The 11,753-nt window shown below is 39.2% G+C and overlaps 2 protein-coding genes and 1 long non-coding RNA gene across 38 annotated transcripts in view; 2 read left to right on the top strand and 1 right to left on the bottom strand.

Moving 5' to 3' along the window:
- The first annotated feature begins 347 nt into the window (after positions 1–347).
- On the top strand, positions 348–2,761 carry LOC110182687 (uncharacterized). Its single transcript, XM_020950780.2, has 4 exons — positions 348–451; positions 512–1,761; positions 1,833–1,949; positions 2,018–2,761. The coding sequence occupies exons 1-4, from the start codon at positions 363–365 to the stop codon at positions 2,665–2,667; spliced, it is 2,106 nt and encodes a 701-aa protein (XP_020806439.2). The 5' UTR covers positions 348–362; the 3' UTR covers positions 2,668–2,761.
- A 1,682-nt stretch (positions 2,762–4,443) lies between these two features.
- The window catches only part of Ndae1 (Na[+]-driven anion exchanger 1), a 28,290-nt gene continuing 20,980 nt past the window's right edge, over positions 4,444–11,753 (top strand). For 18 of the 36 annotated variants that reach the window (XM_086832773.1, XM_086832762.1, XM_086832758.1 and 15 more), the window contains exon 1: positions 8,403–10,196. In XM_086832773.1, coding sequence (XP_086688899.1) covers positions 10,120–10,196 — 77 coding nt within the window. In that variant the 5' untranslated portion in view covers positions 8,403–10,119. Of the gene's footprint in view, positions 5,169–8,402; positions 10,197–11,753 lie in introns of those variants that run through there. The other 18 variants (XM_086832778.1, XM_086832771.1, XM_086832777.1 and 15 more) reach the window with 3 other exon arrangements.
- The window catches only part of LOC147643691 (uncharacterized), a 28,570-nt gene continuing 21,291 nt past the window's right edge, over positions 4,475–11,753 (bottom strand). Inside the window, exon 2 of the long non-coding RNA XR_015271697.1 lies at positions 4,475–4,543. This is a non-coding gene — a long non-coding RNA (uncharacterized LOC147643691). The remainder of the gene's footprint in view (positions 4,544–11,753) is intronic.

The raw sequence follows: 11,753 nt of genomic DNA, 5'->3' as shown, positions 1-11,753 counted from the left end.
CCCTCTCATTTACAGGGTATCTCATACGACAACACCAAAGTATGAACGAATTGGTAAATAAAACCCAAACAAAAAAACTGCCGAACTCAGCACAGGTCACGTAGTGAACGAAAGTGAAAACAAAAGCAGAGCAACCAAGACGCCGCCCAGACGGATGACAAAAGTCTAATGAGAAAGCTGACCACAGAGCTATAGAACTATGATTTTATTACGGGGGCAGGGGTGGCTGGGTGGGTGGCTTACAGATCTAAAAATACGATGTCTCCATTGGCAAAAGGTGAGAGAGCGCGCAGCATACTGCATCCGACAGATACGTGAACTCAACAAAAGCCAAATGTCGAACGGGTTGGGGCAACATTTCCATGGAAACCATCGGGCCAAACACTCGACCGATTATGATGCTGCTGCTGTTCTGGTTGTGGGTGCTACTGCTCGGCCCTTCAGTTTATGGGTGAGTTGATAGAGCTTCTCGAACAGAATTAATACCCCTAATGGCCTAATCCCCAACTAGTACTCCCTTGGAGCTTCAACTGATGGAAATGATGCTGAGAGAGGCCGAAGGCTATCCTAGTAATGGCCGGGATCTGAGGGATATATCAGTTTTGCCAGCTCCCTCAATTCACTGCGATGAGAAGGACGTTTCCCTCATGCAAGCAGCTTGTGATGAAAGTGGATCCCAGGAGCCTTTCGGTGATATATTCGATGACGACAGCGAGGAGTGCATGGATTTCATTACACCCTATCAGGCAGAGATACCCGTTGAGCATCCATGTTTTGTGAGATTACTGCTGCTGAGGACACCGCTTCTAAAAGAGGATCCATGCGCCAATTTCACTTCGTCAGCTGAGGCAACAAAAACCTACAGGGAACCTAAAAAGAAGTGCAACCCCAAGGGACAAAGAAAGGACAGAATGTCCACAAGCAACAATTCAACAGAATGTTCTCCAGAAAATCCAACTATATGTTCACCACAATTATCGGTAGCAGCTTTACAAATAAATTCAACCACAGTTTCACCAATGCCAGAAACCACCCCAAAGCTTATAAAACTCACAAGATTAGTTCCAAAGTCTAGGAAACCCAAGTCGAATTCTACATCATCAACGACACCTTCAACAATTACAACAACGATGGAAACAACAGGAGTAAAACCCGACTCGAAAATCATAAATATCAGAAAATATGTACCCAAAACTAGAAAGCTCAAACCAAATTCCACGACAACAACAACAACAACGACAGTGGAAACCACAACTGTAGAAGAAACTACGATGCCAGAAGAAACCACCTCGGCAACTACTGAAGATCCTACAACAACCACAACAGAACAGGAGACAACTACACCTGAATACCCCATAACACAATATTCAACAAAACAATATCAAGCAACACCAAAAACAACAAGCTACACAACAACTACGGAAAAACCACTTACTGAAAATCAATTAAAACGCCTAAGAGCCGCACAGATCCGGAGGAGGAATCGAAAGGGTTATAAAAAAGGAACCCCAAAAGTCCCCGATCCGCCAAAGATCAAGATAGATGGTGCCACCCAGCCCAGTGAGGTGATTCATGTAATTCTGCCCACCAATGCAGCCGAAATGAGGCTCACACCGGAAGAAGACAATACCACGACGGTCATGCCTATTACGACTACTACCACTTCCGAACCGGAAACCACCACCGAAGACAGCTGTGAAGATGAAGTCGAGACCACCAAGCTACCAGAATTCCCAGAAAGTGAAGATGACGAAGGTGAAGGTAAGTCGTAGAGAGATTTAATGTATTTAAAGAAAATTTTAATATTCAATTTTGTAACTATTAATTATTAGCTTCCGATCGTTCTGAAGGTAAGGGAGTTACCTCTATGGAAGAACCATGTGAGGATACCGAGGAGCAAGGCACAAATTTATGTCCCCAGTTTATGCCAGCACAAAGACATCAGAATGGTAAGTAATATATTTAAATTCTCTATATACATTAATAGAAAAACATTATATCCTCTCAAAACCTGCAGCTCCAAAACGAATTCAAATACCATATCGTAAACGGAAGCCCGTGAAAAACTATGTAGAACCCATATTATATGAAGGAAACATTGCCAAGCCACTTCATCGACCGACAAGGATAAGACCTCCGCAAAAGGATTATTTTATATCCAATAAGCAAATAGTCCCCAGACCACGACCCAAGTACAGGAAACGTCTTCCCCATTCGATCTATATGAACAACATAGTAAGGGGACTGGATTGTGTAGATGAAGTTGATCATCATCCAATAAGAAATCCGCATCAGCCACAGCAATTTTGGGACATGAGACGAGTGGGTCCAGGTCAAAGGATTCAAAATTCACGGCAACTGATACCCGAAAGAAATTTTGCCCCAGTGCCAGCAAGGAGACTATTATCCCATGCCGAAAGCATCGAAGAGTCTGATGAGAGCCAGTATCCCAGGGAAAGGGAATTAGAGTCCCATTCGCAGCAGCTTCGATATCCGGAGGATGTGGAAACTGTATTGCATGAGGAAAGGCCAATGCCACAGCAAGCGATGCCCACTCCCAGCATGGATCCCTGTCAGGTGGAGCATGATCATGCCCTCTATGGAGAGAGGAGACAGCATCCCGGGGACTATCCACAAACACCAGCTTCCTCGCACTTTTTCACCTAATTAACTAAAATCATAAGTTAGCATAAGTAGCACCACACAAGCACCCAGTAACCAGTTAACCACCAAAATAAACGAGTGCACCACAAAGGCAAAAGCTAGACCATCAATCAACTGAAGCACAGCTGGATAATTAGGGAACCTCTTTGATCTTGGAGCAGAGACGACGTCAGCGATTGAATTATAAAGCAATTGCTTTCGGGTTGAGGAAGTCAGCACAGTTGGGCATGGAGGGCATTGCCTGGCCAATAGCCCACTTATCAGTCATAGCAGTGGCTCAATTTCCCGGCCAAAAGGCACGCGCCCGTAATGACAAACCTATGAGCAGGCCAAGGCCACCTGATGTCCCGCTGAAAGGGTGTATTGTGGCTACCCGCCCACCCACTCAGACCCATCGTGATTTAGGCCTTGTATTCGAATCCTATTTAACCTAAACTTGAATGGGTTTCGGGTGTACTATAACACTGGGCAAAAAGTCTGCAAGTATGGGAAAATAAAGATTATTTACACCAACAGCAAGTGAATAATGGAACTAGTAATAATCACTCTTAATTATTAAAATCTCCACTTGGACTTGAACAATACTAAAATTCTATACACATTATTTTCTTTTTAAAATACCCATATTTCGCTAAGTAATAATATCGTATTATTCAAGCTTTTCACAAAATCACAGCTCACACATGAATGGATTGAGAAATAGAAGCTTTTAATTATTTCAGGCTAACAGGTAACAGCTCAAAGCTACCAAAAACACAGGAAAACTACATATAACATAACTATATAGCTATTAGCCTGGAAAAGTGCTGAAACTTTAATAGGAAAATTTAATAGAAGATATATTGATTATTTTTATAAGTGGTCATTATTTATGATGACATGAAACTAGAGAGTTTTAATTTATAGAATTTTAAAGAGAAAGCTAGACCGAGGAAAGTAGAAATAGATTAAATAAAAGAGAAAAAAAATGAATAAATAACTTAAGTTCAAATTAAAATTAAAATATATTCCTTGTCTAGTTTGATTTGTTTGATTTTTTCAAAAAAAGATAAGGGGTTACAACAAATTGGCAAAAAAAATTATATATATATATATATATATTTGAGTATATCGATTTATTAAATTAATAAAAACTAACATAAAAAAGTTATCTGAATTGAATTTAATGCATTCTTGGCTCAGTTAAGAGTTTTTTATAATTTGATTTGTCAAAAAATTGCATATAAAAAATTTGATAAATATTAAGTATAAATATTTACTATTAAAAAATTGTTTTTGATATATACTTTTTAAATTATATTGAATATGATTATATTATTTACCTGTATACATTCACATACCCTCCTCTTTACACTGTAGGTGAGTGACAAACATAATGACTGCCGGAATGGCACAAGACCAAAACACGCATAGCATTGCCTCGCTTAAAAATCAAAAGAGCGCTTCTGGGCCCAAAGGAGTTTTCCGGCGAATATAAAAAAACGCCGAAAAACAAATTTGTTGGGGCCCCAAGCCATAACTTTTCCGCTCTTCTCGCTCTCTCTTTCGCTGCCGCGAATTGGTATCCAAACTCTGGAGGCTGACATTGTAAATGTCACAGGCAGGATAAGGATAAAGGATACGCTGGCACAGGCGAGGGCGACGGCGCCCAGAGAGCGGCAAAGAGCATTGGGGGGAGGGCTAGAAGAGAGCCGAAAAGCACGGCAGAGGGAAAGCTCCGCCAGCGGTGGGGGTGGGACCGAGAGAGAGAGAGAGAGGGTGCAAGCCGAATTCGCCCCGCTTGTTGGATACTGATTTTCAGGTTCTCCTGGCTCTTCGCCCAGTGCGGACGTGCTTTTCTCGCTTTTCCTTGGCTTTTCACGCGCTGTGCGGCCAAAAACTGCAAACGGAAAATAAAAAGAAAATATATATAATAAAAATAGTTAAATAAAAGTAAAACCTCTAAGCCAATTAAGCCAGTGAAAACGTTATCAATCGTTTAAGCCACCTCGAAAATATGATAAAGTGAAGTTTTGTTGAATTTCCCCAAATAAAATGTGCATTTAAGTCATAAATAACCAACAAGAAATACACAAGTTTGTGAGCCGAAAAATTAGCTAATGTTTGTTAAATATTAAATAAATAGCAAATGCTGATGATTTTTACCTGGCGCTAATGAGCTCTGCAAACCGCCAAGGTGTAAATCGATAAAGAATTTAAAAATAAACCAATCAATCAATCTCCGAGGACTCCACAACCAAACACTGCCAAATCGAACCCATCTATATAAAATAATACATAAATATTAAATGTTAAACAAAGCAATTCAAGATAGCTGAAGACAACGGTAACGAGCATTTAAGAGGTCGCAACGGTATTTGTCGCTACAGTAAGCCAAAACTGTAACAGTAACTAAACTGTAACGGTAACTGGGTCAGTAGGCAACGCCAGCCTCATCGAGGGCTTCCTTCGCGACCCCCTCCCGCTGCCTCATTGTCCTTCCTCGCCCGCATCCCCTTGCGGCGGTAAGTAACTTATTCTCTACCTCCATCCTCCATCCCCTTAGATGTTAGGAAATCAGCCTCAATTTCTGTGTGGAAAATCCTTCTCCTCTGAAATTGTTCCAAGTTGGATTTTTAGCCAGATTTGAATTTCGATCAGAGGTTTTTGTGGGTGAGAAATGGGATTCGTTAGCTGTGATTAGCTTTTGACCGACTTAAGAGCTTGTTGTGATTGTTACCGACTGCCAAGGAATAAAAACCGGGTCAGTTGTCACTTAACCAAAGCTACTTTTGTTGGCAGCAATGCCAAAGTTTTGGAGGATATAAGCCGGGATGAAGAAAACAAATTTATGTTGGCCAAGAAAATAATGCAAATTTGAAAATCAATAATTTAAATAAGCTAAAAGATATAATCAATAAATATATATGTTCGAATCGATATCTTAAAATCAATTAAAATTATTACACAGTTCAACACTGAGCAAACAAAAATTTAACCATTATTTTTAAGTTAATTATTTTAGTAAAAACCAAAAGACTCAAGCTTGCTTTCTTTCTTACAAATTGCTATCCTATAAAAAAAGCCTAAACTTCACTCAGAATAAAAAACTTGTTGGTTTTACCACAACCACAATTTCCAAATAATAATTAAATGCTTAGCAAAACATTTACTAAACATTCCTTAGCTTCTTCAAATTGCACTGAACATGTGTGTTCGAGTAAATAGAAGTCCCCTTTCCATACAGAAAAAATGATGGATCTATTCTCCAGCCCAGTGTTATCTACAAATATTGATCAGCAAATAAAGAAACACCCGCCTTACACACCAACCAAAACAAGCAAGCAACTTTTGCTGATGACTCAAGGCTTATTCCAGGCAATCGAAAGTCATTATATTAACCAATTTACTAACCTCGGATTTTCGTGGAACACACCTCCGATATTATATAGCTTCCCGTTAAGTACTCTTGCCGGCCAACTAGGCAAACAAGTCACAGTCAAAGTTTAATCGCCGCCACCGACTGGCAAAACCAAACATGTGAGCTGATGACCATTAGCTGGGCCTCCTCCCTACCCACCTATCCCCATCCTAACCTTGCTTTTCCGCTCGTACAACTATTTTACATAATAGCAAAAAGCGAACGAACCAGAAAAAAATAGCGAGAAATGTTCAATAGATTACACACACAATAGGGAACCGAAGGGCAAAGGAAAGAGCCCAGAGAACATTGCCGCTAAATAAAAGCCCCCAAATGTTGTCACATAATCGATGAATATTTCCATGACTGTACCCACATCAAGCCGCTTCGCATATCTAATAGATAGTATCTATCCATATACATATCTTGGATTTCGATATCGATAGGAAAACCTTGACTGAAATCGATTTGAAAACAAGACCCCGAAGAGAAGCTGCCGGGTAATCCCATTCATTTAAGATGTAAGCCACCTTAAGCCAACGAACCCCAGGTATTATAATTAGCATGGATGGTTTGGCCCACGGGTGGCGATGGAGACCCAGTACTCGACCTGAATTCCGAGTACAGGAATGAGTGTAATTACACTCGCGACAGGTAGAACGTCAAGTGACAGCGCGTGTCCTTTAAGTATATCCTGATGGCTGATGGCTAATGGGATATGGAAATCCCAGTGAAAAAGAAGGAGACGAAAACAAGCTTCGTCTTGTTCAATATAATTCCAATGTAAGGGGGAAAAGTAAATATCAGTCTTGACACAACCGAAGCAATTTTGTGGCATACCTGCAATAAATGCTGTCATCTGTTTGTGGGATTAATAAAACCCTGAAGGTTACCTTTTAATGGAAATAATGTTTACACATATGACCGAATATTATAACAACAGAAATTCATGTACTTTTATAACTACTGCTCGTCAGGAAACTTTTGGAAACTTGCTATAACTTTTTTCTGTTCTGGGCGAATGTTAGGGTAATCACACCAACCTAATTTCAGCCCTCTTGTTTGATGTATTTTCAATAAGGAAAAATTAACCCCAGGGTACAAGTAGCTTTTATGTGTTTTTTATGATGCAATATATATGTTCCTAAGGTAGCATGTTCCCTGGTCAGCAAGCATAACGAGTTTCAATGAAGTCCTTAAGATGTATATTTTATTTAAGAAGAATTTAAGGTGCATATAAATTATTACACTAATAAATATCTTAAAGAGACTTAACCCTTTAAGGGGATTACGTTACTAAAAGGTAATCCAAGTATTCTTTATATCATGGAACAAAACTTTGAAAATGTTAAACCTCTTCAACCTCCTTCACATATATCAGTTTCCAATTTCAGCTGAAAGAGCACTTGTACTTTTTTTTTTGCATATGCCAACGCATATTTACATTTGTTTGCCTACCGTTATGAATATGTAAATATGGTTCAATTGAATTGTCGAATGTCACAGAGAATTTCCAAGCTTGTCGAGCCAAATTATATTTGCATTTATCCTTTCGTGCACCTGTCTCTCTATCAGTTGAAACTCAATCAAAATGTTGAATAAAAATTCATTATTCAATATGTACAGTTTGCAACGGATTGAGTTTCGGGTCGAATGACATACATACGTCCTTTATCAGATGGGCAGTGTTGGTAAGGGCCATGAAAAGCACGCATCGATAGGAAGATATCATGCATGCTTTATTGGCTTCCTTGCACCGCTCCAGCCAAATTGATGCCTGTGCAAGGACTATCAGTCCTTGGCTATATTTAGAAGGTGTCTGTTTTAATAGCTCAATGTTGCTCAAGAGCTTTTTCGAGAGGTGCGTTTCTGGTGAGTCATGGTAGAGAAAACAATGAAGTCTATACACAAAGAATCTTTAAGAAATCTTTGTCTAAGACGTTCTATTTAATTTTCTTAAAAAAAATGATACTTCAAAAGGTTCTTAAATATATTTATAAATAAATTTCCTTTAAGAAATTCTATGACAGTCAAACTAACCAAGTTCCTTGGCTGTTGTCATCTATTTCGCAACGCGACCTTACACACCATAGAATGCCAAACACACAGGGCAGAACCCCTCTCCCCAAATACACACTATGCCTTTAGATCCCCCCTGTGGAAAACATCCCTCCTCATGTGACACTATTTAACCACATAAGCGGGAAAAACAAAAAATCAATACCAAAAACGGCTACATTTTGCTTTCGTTCGCTGATTTTTGCCTACACAGCAAAATTGAAAATTTCATTTACACTTGACACGAGCCCGGCTCGTCCTCTTTTTCCGCCGCTATTTTCCTCTACCCCTCGCCACACTATATATTTTCCCTATTTAATGCCATTTTCCTCCCATAAGTAGAATGCACGTGGTCGGTTACAAAACAGTTACCATTTTCCCACATCATCTGGACGCAAGAGAATTTCCATTGAAATGGGGTATAATTTAAATATGAAAAATAAATTGTAAAGGATAGGAAAATTGAAAATCCCAATGATTTTCGAGCGAAGGACAAAGGTTTAATATGTGGGTGAAAAGGAAAAAATTCTTTTAAAACGCTTCATAAATTTGTGATGGACAGAAAAAATGGGTAACTTTATGCTGAAATAAATTACTTTTGTATCTGAGCGAAAAAGTCATACAAAATTAATGTGCAATAAGAGAGATTTAAATTTCTTGCTTATAATAAATCAACTCACAGAGAATATGTCATTGCCAAAGTTAATTTGCAAAGTAATAAAATTTAATCGTAAAATAAAATGAAAGCAACTTCATTTGGTAAATGTCTTGTACAAGCCCGAATTTCGATTTCCCAAAAATTAAATGACTTCAATTGTATTAAGTAGCATTTAAATATATTTTATAACACATTAAAGCAATAATTAAATACTAGAATTTTAAATACAAATTTGAAGGGACAACCTTCAGACTACAATATAAAATAAACCTTAAGAATAAAAATGTAAATATCTTGAACCTTCTTCAATAAAATCCGATTGAATTCCTGCATCAAAGCAAAAGCAAACCACAAGATCAAATTTTTATAAATCAACCAGTTCCATCTCACCTCTTTGGATGTCGAAAAATCTCAGTAAATCGATGTTGGCATTAGGGAAATTGAATTCAATGTCAAACAGCCATTACGGGGCTGGACATGCATCGTTCAGAATTAATTGAATTGCACTCTGGCGAAAAACAAGAATAAAATCCAAACTTCCTTTTGCCGGCCTGGGTGCTACCGGAAGACCTTCACACATTAACTTGATTCAGTGCGTCGAAAGCGAATTTCCACAAAATTAAATTGACATGGACCAAAACCCAGATGCCATCCCCCTCAATTTTCCGCCTTACCGCAGCATTCAGCCATTCAGGCTGGCTTACAGTCTTAGCCCGCCATCATCAAATATGCAATGTGGCCATAATGGAATAATAACGACGAAAGCCGCAAATGCAAAAGTGTTAAACAGCCGACAGAGAAGAGCGAGTCCAGAGCCCGAAGAGAGCGAATTGCACTCTTCGAGGGAAAAGTAAGTGCAGCGAAAAGAGAGGAAAATTGAGAGAGTGGAAATGCCGAAGAGGATGCAGCGGAAAAACCTCCAGGTTCTGAGCTCTCAACTTCTCGCAAGCCAGCCGGCCGGATTAGTCTGCCGCGCGACTCAAACGGCAGCGGATAACTAAATTAAATCCGGGGAAAAAAATATTCCACACAAAATTTGAATACACCCAAAATACATTCCTGAAAATCTATACATATCAAACGACAGTGCTGCCCTCGTAATATGTAAATTCCAATTATTTTCCGCACAAACAAATCAGTTAAATCGCGTCAATCCCTCATCAGTTTTCGGGTTCCTGTGGCGACTTTCAGTGTCATTAACCCCTTTTTCCCGCTGTGCCATCTAAATGTGTCTTTGTTTTTCTATACCCTTGCCCCAAAAGTTACAAAAAACAAAGGACTTGGACAGGATTTTCGGGTGTACTATAGTTTCCAGCGAAAAGCGAGTCAGGGATCAAGGATGCCGCAGCAGGCGCAGCTAAAACACATCCACGGACATGGCCGATTGCCCAGAGTGATAGCCACGGATGGTAGCAGGTAAATGGAGAAATAAAAGTGGGCGCCGCATCCTGTTTCTGAATAATCCACCGCCATTACCCGAAACAAGGGAAATTGAATATTCCAAAGGGGGGCTTGGCATCGGCCAACGGGGCGTATGTGTGATGTCAGTAAAGAGTAGGGATCAAAGGAAACAAAGGAGCCTTTGTTGGCGGTTGCTAGGTTGCATTGAGTGAAACTAATTACAATTTGCTTGAAATTAATAAGGGTTTATAATCTGGAATTAGTATAAGGTTTCATACTACAATATTTTTTAAGCTGATTAATATTTCTTTGAGCCTTGCTTTTGATTAAAAGAAACAACTTCCTAGTTGTTATTTCGCACAATGCAAATTGAAGTCTCCCTCAATGAAGATGTCACAAATGAAATGACAATACAGGTCCATAATAAACATCTGTAAAGATTGTAATCGCTAGGAAAATCAACTTAAAGACAGTATTACTGCCCCCAATTAAGTGACAATGGAGAACGGGGCACTGCCGCATCTCATTTCCATTCCACCAGCAATTTTCATTTCAATATAATCTCTACACACGCACATCTCGAAGCTATAGATAGAATCTAGTATCTAGACACAATGTCTACAGATAGATTTATAGAGATTTTCTTTGGGGTAAAAATATTTCAACTGATAAATCTTATGATATATTTTATCTAAAATATATGTAGATACTAGATTATTAGCTTAATATATTTTTATCTGAGGTTTGTTGATGAAGTCTTGGGTATCTATGTATGGTTTACTATTGCAAAAGTATCTGTTAGATAATATTAAAGAACTTGTGTCTTTTTTCTGACTATTCTTAATGCTACCTTATAAGAAAAATTATATTAAATACTCTTTTGGTAATAGTTTTTGTTAAATTATGTTTAAAACACTTAATATTTCATAACAAATAAGTCACAGTTCAACGACTGATGATCTACGCTATCTGAAAGATATAGATACTTTCTATTTTGTTTGTTGCGGTTGCTAGATGATATCTTGTCTGACTTTTTGCCAGAGACTGGGTCAACAACATGTCAAGTGCATGGCCTGGGAATGACTGAGGGAGGAAATAAAAAAGTCAAGCAGCCAGAGAAGGGGGTGTTGTATCTAGTAGATACTTCCCTCCCAAAGTCTTTGTGTTTTGCTTGTGTATTTTCTTTGTCTGTTGTGATAAGCAGGGGAGGCGTTCGATAAGCAAACAATATACACACAACAAACAACAAAGAGCGGAGATTGGAGACAGGGCGAGGGATTCGGAGAATAAGGAAGAGAACATCAGGGAGTTGTGAGTGCGACTCTCTTGACTCTCCCGACTCTCTTGCATTTCCCGCTTGGGATTCTCTGTTTTGCTTGCCTCATTCTCGCTTCATTGGGGGACATTGATCCCATTTCCCCAGTCCCCATTTTCCGCATTTTCCTCAACCCTGTGAACCCTTTCGACACCGCCTCCTGTTATGTGTGTCACTTCCGCGTGCAGCGGATGTCTCTCAAAACGGCACACGCCAAGTTGCCCCGGGTCCCAAATCGCACCTGTACCCCAAACCCT

Source organism: Drosophila serrata, unplaced genomic scaffold (assembly GCF_035046125.1).
Source record: "Drosophila serrata isolate PLE 108 unplaced genomic scaffold, ASM3504612v1 contig_249, whole genome shotgun sequence".
Taxonomy (NCBI): Eukaryota; Metazoa; Arthropoda; class Insecta; order Diptera; family Drosophilidae; genus Drosophila; species Drosophila serrata.
This window is presented reverse-complemented; position numbering and strand designations above follow the sequence as displayed.